At 40.4% G+C, this 19,793-nt stretch overlaps 1 protein-coding gene and 2 long non-coding RNA genes across 7 annotated transcripts in view; 2 read left to right on the top strand and 1 right to left on the bottom strand.

The window, feature by feature from the left end:
- Positions 1–13,067, top strand: part of CRYL1 (crystallin lambda 1) — a 35,537-nt gene extending 22,470 nt beyond the window's left edge. The window contains exons 6-8 of the mRNA XM_083737255.1: positions 6,164–6,269; positions 8,178–8,284; positions 10,109–13,067. Of these exons, the coding sequence (XP_083593381.1) occupies positions 6,164–6,269; positions 8,178–8,284; positions 10,109–10,237 (342 nt within the window). The 3' untranslated portion in view covers positions 10,238–13,067. The remainder of the gene's footprint in view (positions 1–6,163; positions 6,270–8,177; positions 8,285–10,108) is intronic.
- The window catches only part of LOC310843850, a 55,372-nt gene that overhangs the window by 16,862 nt on the left and 18,717 nt on the right, over positions 1–19,793 (bottom strand). The gene's annotated exons all lie outside the window — the stretch shown is intronic.
- On the top strand, positions 7–3,561 carry LOC310843912. The gene is made up of 2 exons (XR_014563774.1): positions 7–878; positions 1,200–3,561. It is a non-coding gene; the product is annotated as an uncharacterized lncRNA (long non-coding RNA).

Raw genomic sequence — 19,793 nt, forward strand, 5'->3', positions numbered from 1 at the left:
TGATTTTTATTCTTTAACTGACTTAAATGTGCTTCCAGTAGACTACATTGTACTGCTTAGTCTGGAGATCGGTCTCGTTGAGCTCAGTGGAGCTTACTTTTAATAAATAGGATCAGAAACTTATTATTATTTTAAATTATTTAATATTCTGAAATATTTTAATTATTTTCTTAACAACCCCTGTTCAATAACATTAACTGATAATTAGTCATTGCTAAAAAAAAAGAGAGACACAAGCTAAGTTGCACAGTAATATGAGGAACACTCCAAAACAATACCATTTTCATTCAAGCCCAGAAGAACAAGGTGAAAAGGTCAGCGAGAGAAATATTGATTTTCATGTTGTTTCCCTTCGTTTCCTGTTGCATTCAGAAGGCTCTGGGTATACTTTATAACATTTGTGCTCAGTGAAACAACTATGAAAGTAATCCTTTAAGCAGCAGTAAGCTCAGCTTTCAAGAATCACATCTCTCAACTTTTGATAATCATTTGATACAAGGGAATAAAAGACAAATTTCTCCTGCTGCTGCTTTTTTGGAGTGTAGTTCATTATGGCTTGTAGTGACATTGCTTGTAGCATTTCCCACAGTTACATATTCTCTGATACTCGTTATGACCTCCTTGCGCAAAAAGGCAATTTCTCAGTCTCCTCTCTTTGTCTTGAGTTTCAATGGTGAAGGCCATTATTGTTTTTCCTTTGTGTGTAACTGTAAACAATGTGTGATGGCAAGGAAGCATTGTTATGCATGGTTTCCTATATCTTTCTCTTGATATCATAGATCAGGTGTAGCCCTGACTATGGTGTTGGACTCCAACTCTTATCACTGCCAGTGGTCAGGGAAGATGGGAGTTGGAGGAGCCCAACATGTTGTTGTTTAGTCGTTTAGTCGTGTCCGACTCTTCGTGACCCCATGGACCAGAGCATGCCAGGCACTCCTGTCTTCCACTGCCTCCTGCAGTTTGGTCAAACTCATGCTGGTAGCTTCGAGAACACTGTCCAACCATCTCGTCCTCTGTCGTCCCCTTCTCCTTGTGCCCTCCATCTTTCCCAACATCAGGGTCTTTTCCAGGGAGTCTTCTCTTCTCATGAGGTGGCCAAATTATTGGAGCCTCAGCTTCAGGATCTGTCCTTCCGGTGAGCACTCAGGGCTGATTTCCTTCAGAATGGAGAGGTTTGATGCCCAACAACATATGGACAGCCAAAAGTTACCCACCCCACCCTCATTCTTGTATGTGAGTTGCTTCACATGGGGTCTTGGGGTTAAACTGCATATGATATGAGTTTTCAATCAGTGATGTGGTTGGAAAAGTTTCTAGCGCTTTATTTTTCTGCAGGAATTTTTCCATTTCATAAGTTCATTAGTAACAATGTGTGGATGCCAACTTATTGGCATCTGCCTGTCTCGAGAGACAATGGAGTGTGCCTCTGGAGATGAAATCAAACTGCTGCATTTGCAGCACGGAAGTGACCTCCCCAGGGTGCAAGCCTGAGAACTGGGTACGGAAGTCCTGGACAGCACCAGAGGACAAGACTCCCACCCCCAGCCTCACTGATGTGGTCCAAAGGAAAGCAGAGCAATACATTTGGCACCAGCATGGCTGCAGGAGTTGCCAGAAGGAGGCGTACAAGGCAACATCCAACCATCTTAGGGGCTCCACTCCAAATTTGTGTAGGGTTTACTCCTTAACCTTTTCTTCCCCTGAAGATGTCCCCCAGGATTTTTCCTTGGGAGTTTATTCCTGAAGCCTTTCTTGTGGATGAGTATAGCCACAAGGCAACAGAGGTGTAGGATCAGAGTTTTCCTTCTCCTAGATGGGCAGCCTTCCCAGGTTGATGAGCCCTATCTGCTCCTCACTTTCAGAAACTGCCTTCTTGACTGGTGGACCCACTAATGGTCTCATCCGCTTATTCTGCCAGAGCCTGTCCTAATAACTTTGCTAGCATTTTAGATGGCTTGTTACCAAATTCAAAATGTTTTTGTCTAAGAAACATTAAAGTTCTCCCCCACTTCTAAACTTGCATTTATTCAAGCTGTTGTCTTGACTCTTCAGATGTTCACCTCCTTGCACACTTCTGTTTCGTTTGGGCAGTTATTGTTAAGTGCTAATCTTAGTTTTTAATTGAGTTTCTTGTGGAATATTCATTTTCTTTATTTCTGACACCTTTTAAAAATACAATTATACCTCTTATATATGCCTTACCTGCATCCCATATAGTAGGTTAAGAGAAATATATTTCAACTCTTTACTAATACTATTTACCAACTCAGGATTATTAAAATACATTGCATCCAATCTCCGTTGCCTAAACATTATTTCATTCCCACTTAAAATAGTATGAATACAACATGCTGTCAGCATAATCCATTCATGGAGTTTTACCATATTCTAGGGAAGGAAACCAAAGAAGCCCATAAAGCAATTGCTTTTACAGGTTCATCTTCTGTTTGAGTTTTTAAACTCATTTTGAAAACAGATTGTGCTATAGGGTGGGAGATGCTTTCGACACGTCAAAGAAAAATCAAGCCAAGTCTGCTTTTGCTGTAATGTGGGACGTGCAACTAGTCACCACAGCGTGACCTGTGACCCCAGTGATCTTGCAGGGGAGGAGATCCATAACTGCCACTTGCCGCATTGCAGCAGCAATGGCGAAAGGAGAAGCAGAAGTTGCTCATGGTGCTTTTGTAATGTGTGGAACTGAGTAGCTTATTTTTCTTCCTTTATTTTGTTGCCCCCAGAGAGACCTTTGGAAGGCACCATTAGGACAGCAGCTACTTTCTTCACTGCTGCTTACCCGGCTCAACAGTGAGCAGGATTGCTTCCTAAGGGAATTAGTCAAAGGATTTGTAATTGTATGTTGTAAGACTGTAAAGAACTCCTAAAAGCACAAAGAACAACAGGTAGTCTTTAAAAGACACTCTTTTGGCAGCAGGGACAAAATTATTTGTGTGTCAATTGAACATCTGATCTGACTTACTAAGGGAATGTGAAATTTGAACTTGTCGATGGCCTTCTAGCTATAGACATGCCAGCTATTTACAGATTTCTAAGCACTTTTTAAATAAAAGCCTTATTCTGTTGTGGGGGGAGACATTTTGAAGGATAATAATACCGTACAGCAAAATAAAATATCTCGACATCATGTTTTGTCATTATTTATTTTATTTTACCCAGAAATAAAGGAGTGACTTGTACATACTTTGTGGATTCCCTAGGTACACAGAAGTACACAAGTATGTTAATTTGGAAAACAACATCCAGACAAGAGCCTCAGAGCTTACAAAAATATTATGGCATCTGAACCGTGAGTGTGGGTGGGTGTTAGGGATGAGGAGTAGAGTCTAAAGAAACATTAAGTCAAGTGTGGGTCTATCAGTTGAATCTATAGTTGAGACATCCAGTGTTTTTGTGTGTCAGTCAAAGGAGAAAATAAAAGGAAATGGAGGACAGAGAAAGAAATTAAACTAGCCTGCTCGAGTCCCTGACAACTTATATAGTAAGTATCCTGGAGAAGGGAAAATAGATTTTGTGCTGTAGAGTTCCTGATATCTGCAAGCTACAGATATTCACCAAACTCCTGTTAAGGACTTCTTTAAACACTGCTTTTGGTTTTTAAGATGCATTTTAATGGAATGATCTGGAGAGTATATATGTATGGCGGTATGTCAGATTGGCCACTGGCATCATTTTTTCTGGATGGTATTTCTGCAGGGACCTATATTGCTGTGTATTTTATATAACTTCTAGACAAATGTCTACCATAGCTCTTTCTTCAGAATCGCAGAATGGCTCCAAACAGTACAATTCACTGAACGTGCAATTACCTGCCAGTTCAACTGGTGATGCAGGATTGTGGGTTCTGCTATGGGTGTTACAGATCTGCATTACCAACTAAACAGGGACAGAGCTGTGTATCTGTAGCCCTCTGGAAATGAGGTCTGCCTTTCCGTAATTTTCTTAGTTATGCTACAGAAACTGTTCAGTATGCCACGATGGAATGTGACTTTCTTACCTAAGAATATGTATTCTAATCTAAGCTTTATTTAAAAAATGAGGCAAACCCCAGCTTTGTAAATGTGTTAGGGATAGCCTTATAGAGGTTTTCAGCAACCTGTGGAGCAGCCAAGAGGATGCACTTGTCCTAACCTGTTTTTAGGGTGTGCTGCTATTTCTTGGAAATGTACCCTGTAGATTTAACTGAGCTTTGAACAGTACTTTGTGACGGGTGCCACATAGGAGATTTGGGAGTTTCCTGAAAGCGTTGGCATGTTGAAGCCATGCAAATTGCCTACATGATGCAAGCAGCTTCTCATAGCAGTTCTGTGGCACCTGCATTGTCTGTATTCAGTCATCTTGTTCCAACCATGAAGACGCACACCTGGGAGAATTCCATTTTAAAAGGCACTTTTAAAGCAAAAGCTAAATTTGTACTGTAGGTGGAAACCATAATTGTTCAAAAGAAGTGAAAGTGGGACAAGAATGCTTAACGTTTCTTCTGAAATTCTGCTCTCTTCTACTCATAATCTGTGCCCCGCCCCACCCTGCAGGATTGCACTAATGTGCCTTGCATAAACTGGAAAGTCATTACTTACATACAATGTACAGAGCAGCATCATAATAGTTTATGCAGCCAAGTCTTTTGAAAAGAATTGTTCTTTTTGGTTGTAGCTGCCAGCATCAAATTTAAATGCTCATTTATTCTAAAAAGTCAAATATTCTAATAATCAAAAGTATACAGTTTGATATCCAAAGCTGTTCACTCTGGTCTCTTGCCCCTCTCTGCTGTCTATGTCATCATCATCATCATCATCACCACCACCACCAAATATTTGTACCCTGCCCAACTGACTGGGTTGCCTCAGCCATCTGGGTAACTTCCAACATATATAAAAACATAATAAACATTTAAAAAACTTCCTGCCTTTCCTCTTTCCCCCCAGATCTCAGTTGATAAGTTAACTACCCTAGTTTCTTCTTGCCCCTCCATATGTCCCCTGCGATCCCATCCTCCCTTGCTTCCTTGTGGGAGCTCTCCTGTTGTTATCCTGTTATGCTTCACAACATTGTAAAAATATGGCTCTCCCTTTTCATCCCCTTGGCAAAAAACTGCTCTGTGTCCTGGTTATCTCTCACCTAAACTACAGGAGTTTTGTCCTGTGGTTTTCCATTGTCTCACCTTGGTCTCTGGTACTCTTCCGCCCAAATCATCAAACTTTCTTATTAGACTGATCATGAGTTAAAAAGGTAAAGGACCCCTGACAGTTAAGTCCAGTCGCGAACGACTCTGGGGTTGCGGCGCTCATCTCACTTTACTGGCCGAGGGAGCCGACGTTTACCCGCAGTTTTTCCGGGTCATGTGGCCAGCATGACTAAGCTGCTTCTGGCGAAACTGGAGAGCATGGAAACACTGTTTACCTTCCTTCCGGACCAGTACCAATTTATCTACTTGCACTTTGATGTGCTTTTGAACTGCTAGGTTGGCAGGAGCTGGGACCCAGCAATGGGAGCTCACCCTGTAGCGGGGATTTGAACCGCTGACCTTCTGATCGGCAAGCACTAAGCTCAGTGGTTTAGACCACAGCGCCACCCACGTCCCGATCATGAGTTGCCTACCCTTAAATCCAAACACTGACTTCCTCGCTATTCCTTGTCATTACTTTCAAAGCCTTCCAAAACCTTGCTCTTCTATCCCAATACCTTTACTTCTCCAGCTCAGCCCACCACTATCTAAGATTCTCTTGCTTCTTCCAAAGACTCTTTGCTCTCTACCAAATATACTTGGATTTACATCTCAGAAAACCTGTGTGATTCTTCCGTTATTAGTTTTTAGATGTTTTAATTGTTGGCTAGGGCTGATAAAGTTGTACTGGAGGGCCAATGCTTCCACACCACTGCCGTAAAAGAGACAAAGCACACTGATACTATAATATAAAAAATGATACAGTAATATAGGAAGGTAACTCTGTAGCTAACTGTAGAGAATATAGTATGTGATATAATACATGTATATAATATATATGGTTCATTTAAGAATAGTAACAGATTTGTTTACTTAAAAAAACCCTTCTGTTTTCAATATATTCTCCATCCCTGGGATGAGAGATTAAGCAAAGAAGTAGAATTTGTGACGTTCTTCAACATTCATAATATTCTTGCCATGCAGGATGGAGTAATATCTTCTGATGATCTGGACCTTGTAATGTCTGATGGCTTGGGAATGCGGTATGCTTTTATTGGACCCCTGGAAACCATGCATCTGAATGCAGAAGGTACGCCATTTGTTCCACTAAGATTTAAACATAGGAGTTTCCAAGGCAAATGTTTCATGATATGGAGTTGTTGTGAATATCGGTTTAACAGGTCAGATCTAAGACCTAAATCCTGTTCTTCTTTACACCATAATCTTCAGTATCAGGATGTTCCAGGCCATTTGTAAAAGCTGTTCCAAACATCACCATGATGAATGATAAGAATTGGCAACATGAGGTACTTCATTAAAGAGGAGCATCGGGTTTAGATAAAGGATTACTGCTTTGGCATGTAGCTTTATCCCCAAATCAGGCCTGGTAAAAATGGTTTTTTACACGCAGCTTGTGGGTGACTAGTGTTCCAATTCAGAGTGTCATCACATAGAAGCACCCTAAGACTAGTCTACACAATATATGATCCACCAAAACAATAATAAACTTCCAGTTCTGTATTGTGACGTGCAAGGAGCTCTACTCGCATGCTGTCTCATACACACACACACACACACACACACACTTTTTTGCATTTCTAGGTAGAAAACAAAAACAAAGTTAATTCAGCCTGTGGTGAGCTGTGTCTGCTCTGGTCTGATCTATCAAAAAAAGTGCCAGACTCTTCTAGTCCATTTGGTACATTTCATCTGCTAAACATCTCCAGCTGCAGATCCAAACAAAAAGACAAGAGTTACTTCACTGGCTTGACTGAGAAAAGAAAATAATTCCAATCCCTTAGACTTGTGAAAGCTTGCTGGGTCCAACTTATTCTCAACCTTTGGGGATACTACACAAATGGAACTTGTTGGGTTGTTCCATTTGTTCTGGAAGGGAGAACCTGATTCATTTTTGAAGGGTCTGAATTTAAAACAACAACAACAACCCATAAACCTATAGGATATCCAATGGCCTTCACTATTTGGGAAATGAATGCCTTTAGCTGCTCCTCCCAAGGATGTTGCTTATGGCTGCTGTCCTGTCTGCACTACTGGGACTTGCTTCTGAGTAGGGTCGTAAGAGTCTTTGCTCTGCAATGACAATCCTTCATAGATGGGAAGGGAACTGACTGTAGGGCACTGTGCCAGTAGCCTTGTGATTAGAGAACAAGTGCCAACAGCAAGTCAGTGAGAACACAGAGAGAGGGAGAAACATGAGAACTGAATGCTGACAGACAGAAAGGAAGCCCTTAACATTTTTTAACAAGAGAAGTACTATAAGGATATCTAATTGACTTAATATGATAATGGTGAATGCTGATTTTGGGTCCAGTGAGTTCTTATACCAGAGCTGGGCATTTTTAAATTTTGGCATAGCAGCACTTAAAAAGAGAAAGAAACGCTATCAGATCCTTTTAGTGAAAAAACCTGCCAGCAATACAGTGCTTCTAGAGACATTTTCTCATTTACCTATCACAGTATTATCTTAACACAAAGTACCTCCTGTGTGGGTGCCTAATCTTTTGAGGTTCCACATTATGTGGTAACATTATACGCTTGTTTTCAAGCTTTCTGAATTACTTTAAGCTTATAAAAAAAATCACCTGCAAAACAAGTAGGGGAAACTGTATTGGATACTATGCTTCAGGCAGCTCCCCTATCATAATCTCTGTATATTTCTGTAGTATTCATGACAGCAGGATTATTTCATAGCTAACGCTTCCAAGTTTGAATCACTCAAGAGATGGAGTAAATATCAGTGGGTGATATCCATTAATATAATCAGAGCAGATCAATTGGTTTCAATGGATCTATGTGAAGTAACAACCACCATCTACTTCAGACATCTTGTAAATATTTTCTTTTTGTCTACATGATTTGTACTTCTCAAGTTTGAAATTCTTCTCAGGTCTGAAATTCTGTTGGTTTTATGGTTCTTTGTATATGTAGAATTCTCTATTTAGGAAAGACCAACAAGAGATCTCCAATTGTATTTCAGGAATGCTGAACTATTGTGACAGATACCGTGAAGGTATGATACGTGTCTTGAAAACCTTTGGGCCAATACCAGATTTTGCAGGGAAAACGGAACAGAAAATCAATCAGGTACATGTGCAAATTGGAGTAACATGACATCCATCAAACTTACAGCCTGCATTTAATATCTTAGTTGTTTTTAGGAAACAGCTCTTACCCATTTTTGGTACAGTTTACACATCAGTTGGCTTTTGTTTGGAAGTTTAATGAACAATGAATTCTGACACTGTATAAATTAATAGATGTTGAGATCAGCAGAGTCAACCTGGGCCCAGTTTGCATGAACTGCAGGCATATGACTCAGTGAGCAATTGCTCATGGCCTGCTACCACTTTGGGTGGCACTTCTGCAGTGTAGCATACAAAATGAATTGCACATACGCACCACCTTTACCTGTTGTACGCCCTACATCATTAGATTAACCACATGCAAAATAAGAAGGCAATATGGCTCTAACCAAAGGCAATGACAGTTTGATCTAAAAAAGGGTGAAGGAACCACTATACATGCCCAAAGGACCTAACACTGTATTTTCGTCAGAGGTAAGTTGAAATGCTCAACTTTGGAATATTTGGGTCACCTCATTAATTCAACAAACTGGTTGTCATTATCTGGAGCACTCTTACACATTGGGCAAAAATGCTTCCATGATACAAAGCTGAACCTCTTCTTGCTAGTCATGTTATTCTTTCCACTCTGGGACGATTTAACATTCTCCATTCAGTTCCTTTAATGTATAATCTTCCCAGAACAGCCTGTCTCATTCTTATCTTACTGGCACCAGTGTCTCTCTTAACTTTCAAGGTCCATTCTTGTCTTTATGCCTCACAAAAGCAGAGGCTTAAGTATTTCACCTTACGTAAGTTACCTCTCTAAGGATACACTCAGAATGACATCTAAACAGACAAATTGCTTTACAATGTCTATGAGGAGACAAAAAGGAGGTCAAATGCCCAGCATGTGCTTACGCCTACAGGGCCAAGGACCAGGAATCTTTTATGTTGCTTAAAAACGTAGTGGCATGACAAATTGGCAGGATTATTGTAATAACCTGCAGTTTCATAAGAGTATACAATTAAAGCAGATTAATAAAAGAATAAGTTAAGTTAAAATATGCAGGAAATGATAAAAATAAATTTAAGGAACTGCAGAAAGAGGAGGAAGGAAGTCAAGTTTTGAAATGTTTAAATGGCTGCAAAACTATTGAAATGTATATAACCGAAAACCATAAATAAAAAATTAAAATTAAAAAAAATGCAATGGCATTGTTCAGGACCAGATAAGAATAAACAGGATAAACCATGGTTGCATCCCACTTTGATTACACTGTCTGATGTTTATTTTAAAAAACACTTTAAAATTAGTCTACACATTATTATTCCTGTACAAACTTCTTTCTCTAGGACTAACGTTAACATGATATCTCCAAAACTGTAGCCCTAACTAGATGGATGGGAGATACCTGGATTTACCATTTGTTGTGCTATATACTGGTTGAATGGAAAGGACCTTTGCTTCCACAACAAATTGAAATTGCTTTGCACTTCTTTTAGGTAGAAGGACACAATGCAAGATTTTGTTACAGGTCCTACTTGTACAGTGGACGCTCGGGTTGCGAACGTGATCCATGCGGGAGGCATGTCTGCAACCCGCAGCGTTCACAACCTGCAGTGCTGCGTCTGCACGTGTGCGGGTCACGATTCAGCGCTTCTGCGCATGCATGATTTAGCGTTTCTGCACATGTGCCGAAACCTGGAAGTAACCCGTTCCGGTACTTCTGGGTTTGGCGCAGTGCGCAACCCGAAAATGCACAACCTGAAGCGTCTGTAAACCAAGGTATGACTGTAGTTCTCCTATTTGTGACTTGTATTTTTTTTAACCTTTTCTTACCAGGCAATGTGTGACAAGACCCCAGCTGACCCTGAACACCTAAATGCCAGAAGACACTGGCGAGATGAATGTCTTGCACGCCTGGCTAAACTGAAAAAGGAAATTAAATCTGACGATATGCATAATCTTTAAACCAAAGGGGCAGTCATCACTGGATTGGTATTTGAATGGGCACATGCGTCTCTTCCACAAGCAGATGTTAAAAGCATGGAAGACTCAGTTGCAAATGCCAGAGTTGGTCCATCCACATAACTGTAGTCAAGTTAATTAAGGCTGGAATTTTTTTTATCTAAAGCTACAGTCTTAAACCCTTGGGGCAGATGCATGGATTTCAGTGGGACTGCATATTTGATTGTAAATTGCACCTTCAGTGCAAGACTTCCTTCATTTTAAGTAAAATCCTGTATTACAGAAATTACTAATTATTATGTAATTTTAGTAATTTTACTCTGGGATGGCTTCTTATCAGCACTCCCTTAAATATTAATAGTACAGAACACTGATGTTATTCATTTAAAATGATGCTTGTTATAATCATACTTTGGCTAATTTAGCCCAAGATGTGTTTGAACTTGCATTTTGGGGAATATAAGATTAAGCTGGGACAAAAATAATGACTGCTTGTTCCTTTGGGCTGCATTCTGCTCTGTTGAGTACTAGCCATCACACCCTGATTTATGATCAGTTGAGATTATAAGCAAATTAATTTGGAGACAAGTCTGTTTCATTAATGTTAGAGGGCTTTTAACATTATGAACTTTGCATCATAGACTTTGGTATGGTGTCTGTGATGGCAATAAATCTACACAGGAACATATAACATTGACTGGAAGATGATGTTGTTTTTAACCTGGTTCTGTTGACTGTTCTTCCAATTGCAACGTGTCTTTAGGGATTAAAAAAGCTTTTCCTAAAATCAAGTAAACAAATGCAGTTTACAATGTCATAGGTTATATTACTTGTTCCAGATGTGTTGTCTGAAGCCTTGAGTACTAAATTCAGGACCCATATGATGTTGATAGCTTGGTAGCTAAACAGTTTTCTCAACAGGGTTCTATACAGCTCATTGATAAGAGAAGCTCATTGAAAAATAACCCTTTGGTCTGCTGTGTTGACTATCTTACCTGAATCAGTTCCTTCTGTTTAGTTCAGTTCTCTACAGTGATTCCAGTTTCAAATACCATTGCAGACACATTTCTTGTACTAGTCTGTGTAGAAGCTATGCAACTATGTGTTGGTTGTTGAACCAATCAAGAAAGCTTCATCATATCAAATCAGATCATTGGTCCCTCTAGTATTGTCCACACTGAGTGGCACTGGCTTTCTAGGAATTCAAACAGGAGACTTATCTGCCTGGAGATACCAAGGGTTGAATCTGGAGTCATTTGGTTGCAAAGCATGTCTCTCCACTATGAAGGCGGAACCAGCCAATGCCTCAGCCACAGATTACTGTACCATATTCAATATACAGAAATATATATGAGAAAAGCATTTTTAAAATCAGTTTTTCCCTTTTTTTAGTCTTATGAAGTAGAAGAATTCTTATTGGCAACAATTTATATCAGATTTAACATATTTCTGTAGATAAACTGATGACCTTGTTTTCATCATTGCTAACCAACTAACTGCCTTTTTGTGAGCCTTAGGCCATGGGACAAATATCAATATTTTATATACCACACGGAATGAACCAGTAACCTTGGCAGATGCCTTCACAGGTGGGGAGTGTAGTTGATACCTCATAGGGTCCTCCTGTAGCATAACTTGTACACAACATGGGGCAAGCTGCTCAGTTTTCCTCCATGTCTTAACTAGGGCTGGGTGATATATCAGTATATCATCCAAAGCCAGTTTGAAGTCCATACAGTAGTACCTCGGGTTAAGTACTTAATTTGTTCCGGAGGTTCGTTCTTAACCTGAAACTGTTCTTAACCTGAAGCACCACTTTAGCTAATGGGGCCTCCTGCTGCCGCTGCGCCGCCGGAGCACGATTTCTGTTCTTATCCTGAAGCAAAGTTCTTAACCTGAAGCACTATTTCTGGGTTAGCGGAGTCTGTAACCTGAAACGTATGTAACCTGAGGTACCACTGTACTGTGATACTGGCTTTATAATTTTTGACCGGGCAATATATAGTGAATCATGATGTGTGTGTGCATGCGCACACATACTATGCAAAAATAATGGTGCAGGAAAAACTGTGAAGCCAACAAATGCCTCTGCATAGCTCCATCCTTATTTCAGACATTGTGATATATCAGTATATCATAATGTTTAGCTGGTGATATATTACAGTGTTGAAAATCAGATATCGCCTAGCCCTAGTCTTAATGTGAAGTTTTAAAAGGATTATAGATACAGAAGAAACTTCAGCAGGGGAGACTCTGCTCAGGAGTTCCTTGTCCTCCGTTTGGATGGCAGGTGCTGGGCACAGGGTTTTCTCATCTGGATTTCCCTCCTTTGGGAGACTACCCTAGCTGCTTCTAGACTGTAGACCTGTAAAGACCATCTTGTTTAGTTGAGTTTCAGCTTGGATTAATTATCACAGCCCTGTATAATCGTTTTATTTTTGGTTACTGGTGATGTTGTTTTTGTGCTGCCATTTTATGATGATGACTTTTCAATTGTCTGTTAATGATTACATGGTGTTCAGGACTATTTTGTTGACGAGGATGAGCTATACTGACTGATTGGTTCCATTATGCTAATAGCTACATGATGTTCAAAACATCATTAGCAAATTTAACAGAAAGAGAACTTCTTTTCTATATTTAAACCACATCATGGTGGAATTATAATACAACTTCTAAATAATTGCCATAACATTAATTTCATTTTATTAAATATGAGTGTGGCTTTTTAAAAGTCATTTTGTTCTAACTTGCTTCTGTTCTGAAATATTGAAGCTCTCTTAACATTGGTAAATATCTTCACTTTGGTTGTCAATAAACATATGTAATGAAATCTCTGTTATGTTTGTGGGTTATTTTTATGCCAGTATTAAATTTGAGCTTGAGATAAGCTAGGGTAGATTCAGATAATGCATCATCCCACTGTGAAGTTTACTTTTGAAGTTACCACATGCTGTTATCTGTACAGGTCTGAACAGGGATTCATTGAATGATAGTTACTGACGCCAGTGTAGCTAACTTGGACGGGAAAGTTTTTGCAGCTAGTGGTAAATGTATTTCAATCTTTAACACTGTGGAACCTTACAGAGAATTCAATTGTTTATGTACTTCATCTTGTGCTTATCATAAAAAGGCAAAAGTGACTGTCTAATTCCAACACCACAACATCACACTACGGTTTTAATGCAGTTTGAGAATCTTGCTGTTAATGTTAATTTTAATTTTGTGTAAATAATTTTGAAATTATGCTAATCATCATAATAGTAATTTTTTATTTACACCCCGCCCATATCGCTGGGTTTCCCCAGCTGCTCTGGGCGGCTTCCAACAGCTTATTAAAAATACAATAAAGCATCAAACATTAAAAACTTCCCTAAACAGGGCTGCCTTCAGGTGCTTCCTCAGTGTTATATAATTACTCATCTCCTTGACCTCTGATGGTAGGGCATTCTGCCTGGTTCCCTGTAACCTCACTTTTTGCAGTAAGGGAACCGCCAGAAGGACCTTGGAGCTGGACCTCAGTGTCCGGGTTGAACGATGGGGGTGGAGACACTTCTTCAGGTATACCGGGCTGAGGCCATTTAGAGCTTTAAAGGTCAGCACCAACACTTTGACAATGTAGGTCTTTCAGAACTGGTGTTATGTGGTCTCGGCAGCTGCATTCGGGATTAGTTGTAGTTTCTAGGTCACTTTCAAAGGTAGCCCCACGTAGAGCGCTTGAGAAAAAGTGGTATGCAAGAATGGACAATTTGTTTTAACCAGTACATGAATTATTATTTACATCTTTAAATTTATATTCTATCTGTCCCTAAGATTAAGCTTGGACAAGATTCTCTTTAACTCAGTGGTAGAACCCCTATGTTAAGAAGTTACCATAATTATTTATAAATCATAGAAGTTAAATGGTGGTTGCCAGGGCCATTAAAAGTAAGTTCATGGCTGTCCTGGACTTCTGAGGAATATTTTAATTTTAGCTGTAGTGGCTTTGATTTATGCTGCTAAAAATTGCTATTCTCAGGAGTAAATGTATATTCATTGAGACTGCTGAGAATGTAGCCGCAGTCTTCTGCTAATGTGGCAGACCCACTTAAAGTGTTCTGCTAAATCATGTTGCAAATTACCATGAGTGGAAGTAAATCATATCAGAGGAGGAGTAAAGCAGTTGAAGAGCAATTCAATTATTATTTGGACATTAATTACGCGAAGCATCCCTATAAGTAGATGAATGTTAGTGCTTTGTATTGGAGCTAGGCAGATTAGCTGAAAACCTGTTATATGACATCCAACAGAGGAGCCTGGCTTCTGGTGGGCTTTCATGTAATCCCTTGTGGGTGCAGCATCTGATAGTGGGTGATAAGTGCTGCATTCATAGGTGATTTCCATAACTGCTTCATCCTCCCCTCATTGAGCAGAGCCCTGGGAGGAGAAGCCTGGTTCACTGCTGCACCATCTCTTTGAGAAGACCGTGAAGTTGTGCCTTGAGACCTCCTCGCTGGGGCTGAGGTGCATGAGAAAATATCATCTATGAGGTAGGACTGCTCTGAAGATGAATCGGTATATATAGCTTTTCTTCAAGGGAGACTTCTAAACCTTTATACTATTGACTTAGATTTGTAGCGTTGGAAGGAACCGCAAGGGTCTTAAATTGCTGAGTCGAACTGGGCTGATGTGCTTCATGCAAGAGAGCCAATTTTTAAAGTCACAATGTGGAATGTGATGCATAAGGAAGCCACAACAAATGTTTCACTTTTGAAACCTAGCAGTATCCGTATGGATTTCTATGTATGTGAAGAATTTACATATTTAGTCCTACAGGATTTTGGTTTGAACCTCACAATGTTTCCAGCTGAAGTACTTGACGGTACATCTGTTGAGGCACTGGGGTTGGGAAAATCTGCTATGGAACCATCACTGGTGATGTGTTTTGACCACACCAGTTCTACTAGTCCAAGTAGCTTGCAGGCACACGTTGACTTTCATCAGGGATTTGTATTTACGATGTAATTGTAAATGAATGAGGTTTATATAAGCAGTCATCTAAGACTACAGCAACACATACTATCCTGGTTGTCATAATTCATTCTTTTCTATGTATCTGAAATGAAAGGGTATATAATTATAATCTCCTTTGATAATTAGGGTTTTTTGCATCACAAATTTGCAAAACGTTCCAGAGGGATAGCTATGTTAATATCCTTGCATAAGAAAACCACCACAGCTTTGGGACAGCTTAAAGACAAGTTTGCAAAGAGATTTTCTTGAAAGAATATATTTTTCAAGTGACTTTAGTAATTGTTTAAAAAGCCTAGGGTATTCTACGAGCCGTTCTTGAAACTTTATCAATAACTATTTAATAATGCTTTTGTATATAAACTGCTTTATATATTACTTTACCAATTTCATAATACGTTGCCAATTTATTTCATTTTCAAAGTTTCTACATCACCTTTCGCCGGCTGATTTCAAAGTGGTTTACAACCACACAACTCGAACACAGCAACAATAATTTTAAATCATGAGAACTGATTGCAAGGAAATGGCAAACTAGCACGAACACAACATAATTAACAACAGAAGGCCCAATAGTCTTGGTCTGCTCACGGAATGCCACAATGGCAAGTGTGAATATTTGGATGTAAAATAACTTGATTCAGCCTAGATGGGAGCAGGAGTGGGGAGTGCAGGAACCTGGTCAGTATCTCCAAAGCAGGCTTAAAGGTAAAGGTAAAGGTACCCCTGCCCGTACGGGCCAGTCTTGACAGACTCTGGGGTTGTGCGCCCATCTCACTTAAGAGGCCAGGGGCCAGCGCTGTCCAGAGACACTTCCGGGTCACGTGGCCAGCGTGACATCGCTGCTCTGGCGAGCCAGAGCCGCACACGGAAACGCCGTTTACCTTCCCGCTGGTAAGCGGTCCCTATTTATCTACTTGCACCCGGAGGTGCTTTCGAACTGCTAGGTTGGCAGGCGCTGGGACCGAGCAGCGGGAGCGCACCCCGCCGCGGGGATTCGAACCGCCGACCTTTCGATCGGCAAGTCCTAGGCGCTGAGGCTTTAACCCACAGCGCCACCTGCGTCCCCCAAAGCAGGCTTACTGGCTGCTATTGAATGTGGTGATAAACTTTATTGTTCCAGGAATGAGGCTAGATGAGCCTTGGGCTCATGTGATTTCACTCCCTTCTGCTCCTCTAGTGTGGCTGTGCAGAAATTGGAAGTTTTTTTCCCCATTTTGATTAACCACATTTTAGGGCTACATATGAACGCTGAACTGTTTAATCCTAACTATGGTTAATTGAAACAAGCAACTTTATAAACCAAGGTTCGAAGTTACCTTGTTTCAGTAAACCATAGATGGTTTGAGTTTGGGCAAATAGACAAACTATTTGCTCCCTGATGCCCTTTGGATATAGCATCTTGTCTTATGAATATTGCCAACAATGGTTAAGTGGACTGCTTTGACAATTTGACAATGCAGGGATGTGCAACCTGCATGTAGGGATTTATTTGTTAGTTGTCTGTCTTCTCTAAAGGTGCTAGGTGTTTTTATAGCACCTAGCTAGGTGTTTTTATAGCTAAAGGTGCTAGGTGTTTTTATAGCTAGGTTTTTAATCCTTGGTTCTTTAATAATTTGTTAAGTATTTTTAAAGGATACTATTATTTTATGCCTATTATCTGTTTACCTGTATGACTTGTGCAAAAGGTGGTACTGCATATAAATTATCTAAATAAATGACTTTCACCAGGGAAAGTCATTTGTTTTCAAACTTTCCCATTGAAATCAGTAGGACTGTGGCCAACAGTGAAATCCTAATCATGTCTACTCAGCATTTTCCCATGTAAATGCAAATGTTTCACATTGATTTCAGTGAAACCCAAGTTCAAATAACATGGTATGGATCTAACCCAGTGGTTCTACCTTATCATACCCTCACCAGTTAATGATGTACAGATTTTAGAGGCCTGACTTCTGCTTCTAAATAAATTGGCCTATTGTTCAGAGAGGCTGATATTCTACAAAACGATGCACCTTTGCACATATTACACCAGCTAGTGTTTTTCCCCCCCTTTACAATTCCCATGTATGGATTTTCAAACATATGGAACTGTGGAAAAGTACCATTATGCAACTATACACTCTGGAAAAGATTCAGGTATAATGCTTGGAATGCAGTTCATGGGACTGTGTCAACACAATTGTATAATTAGTTAAACTACCACCACAGTCTTTTTCCTTTGGATTTTTTCCTTTTAAAATGATAACGAATATGCCTAGCTTTTCCACTTATCCCTAATACAAAATTTAAAATAATATATCCATCAAAGAAATCCCAAAATATCAATCGGCCTAAATGCAAGAAAAACAGTGAAGCACCTTAAAGGCTAACAATGGTTTTAATAATAGTCTGCTTAATCAAATGCATGAAGTCTATAATAGTGGAACAGAGAGGTCAAAGAGTAGAGAAAGGCAAAAAGAACAGGCAGTGATAATTACTGTACATAATTACATAGCAGCAAAATGTCTAGACTTCCTAAGGCAGTGTTGGTGATAACCAGGAGTGGCTGTTGAGATCGGTGCTGCTGTGGAGCTGCACTTCTGACAGTGCTGTCACTGCCACTCACCTGGATATGAAAGGGGCGCAGGTGGCGCTGTGGTCTAAACCACTGAGTCTCTTGGGTTTGCTGATCGGAAGGTTGGCGGTTCGAATCCCCATGACGGTGTGAGCTCCTGTTGCTCTGTCCTAGCTGCTGCCAACCTAGCAGTTTCAAAAGCATGCCATCTACAAAAGTGGATAAATAGGTACCGCTGTGGCAGTAAGGTACACAGCGTTTCGGTGCGCTCTGGTTTCCGTCACCGTATTCCGTTGCGCCAGAAGCGGTTTAGTCATGCTGGCTACATGACCCGGAAAGCTGTCTGTGAACAAACGCTGGCTCCCTTGGCCTAAAAGCGAGATGAGTGCCACAAACCCATAGTCACCTTTGACTGGACTTAACCATCCAGGGGTCCTTTACCTTCTACCTTTTTACTCCCCTGGATGGTGCAGAGATTAAGTAGGGTAGCAGCAGTTGGCTCAACTTTTGCACCCACGGAGCCCTGCCCTTGCCAACACCCAGCCCCATTTCCGCATCACCCAGGTAAGCAGCAGCAATGCCATTGTCAGAATGGCAGCCAAGAGACACCCACTCCACTAGGCCAGCCATGCCTCATAGTAGCACAAATATCCTGGTATTGGTACATGGGATTAGAAATCTGTAATCCCTCCCCATCCCATGATAAACAGGGATCCTCTGGTCTCTCAGGAAGACAGAAGAGGAAGTGAAGCCTGCTCCTGAACAAAGATTCCTCTGTAGTAATTCAGTGGTTGCACACTGGAGTCTCTCTTAGAAATTCCTTTGACAGTTATATCCCTGCATGTTGACATGTTCTCATAATGGTTTCTGGCTACTGCTGTTTCTGGTGTCAAGATTTGTAGCCGTTTGTTCTTCTGTGTAGAGAGGCATCTCTAGTAGATGATATCCCATATCATATTGGAATGAGCAGGTGAATAAGCCCATGATGCCAGTCACAATATCATTAGGTCCTGTAACAGTATTGCTTGTGTAGGTATCTGGATATGTTGCAAGGTTTGGTCCCTCTGCTGCTTTCTTTGGTTTCACTGTAGTTACTGGTGAGAATAATTTTTAGGTTGGTGGGCTGTCTACTCTCCTACTACCTTGTTGTCAAGCAAGGTGAATAATAATCTGGAAGCAGCAGCTGTAGAAAAGGCGGTAATAAAACCAACAGTTCAATCCTCTACCTGTCTAGTCAGATGTTAAGTCCCAATGAGTTCAGTAGGTCTTACTCCTGTGTCAGTGTACGATTGCAACCCGGGACTTTTTTGTGTGTCTCAAATCTTGCTCAGCATGCCCTCTTTGTAAGGACCAAGTTACAAGATTAGTTTCTAAGGAAGTTCAGTGGGGTGAACGAGGGCACACTTGGGTTGCAATGCTATCTCTTTTGAGGATAGGCAGAGAGAGGCATATATATTCCTCCAATTGACAGCCACCCAGTACGCTGAGCCAGCAACATGAAACACTGAGAACAGATAGTGGACTCAGCTACACAGCTGCAAATAAAACGTTTTAAATATGTTGTAAAGTGCAATATACAAGTGTGAAACTAGATGGAGAGTTATGCAAAATTCAATGTATATTTCAAAATGATTTTTTAAAAAAGCATTTTCACAGCATTTTTTCATATGTGTGTGGATTCCACCATTGACTCACTGTTACACTTGCCTCTTGAAGCAGTGCACACATTATTTGCCTTCTGCTTTCCTTACAGAGTAGCCCTATAATGCACCTAACCTTTGCTCAACAAACTCTCCTTATCTTTATGCTAGGATTATGGTAATTATTGTCAGGAAAATCTCAAAGAGAACTATAATATTCCCACACTTTCCTCATGGGTCCTATATACATTGGTACCTCAGGTTACAAACACCTCGGGTTACAAACACTTCGGGTTACAGACTCCGGCTAACCTAGAAATAGTATTATTCGGAACGAATTAAGTTCGTAACC

This window comes from Podarcis gaigeae (genome assembly GCF_964106915.1).
Source record: "Podarcis gaigeae genome assembly, chromosome: 4".
Lineage (NCBI taxonomy): Eukaryota > Metazoa > Chordata > Lepidosauria > Squamata > Lacertidae > Podarcis > Podarcis gaigeae.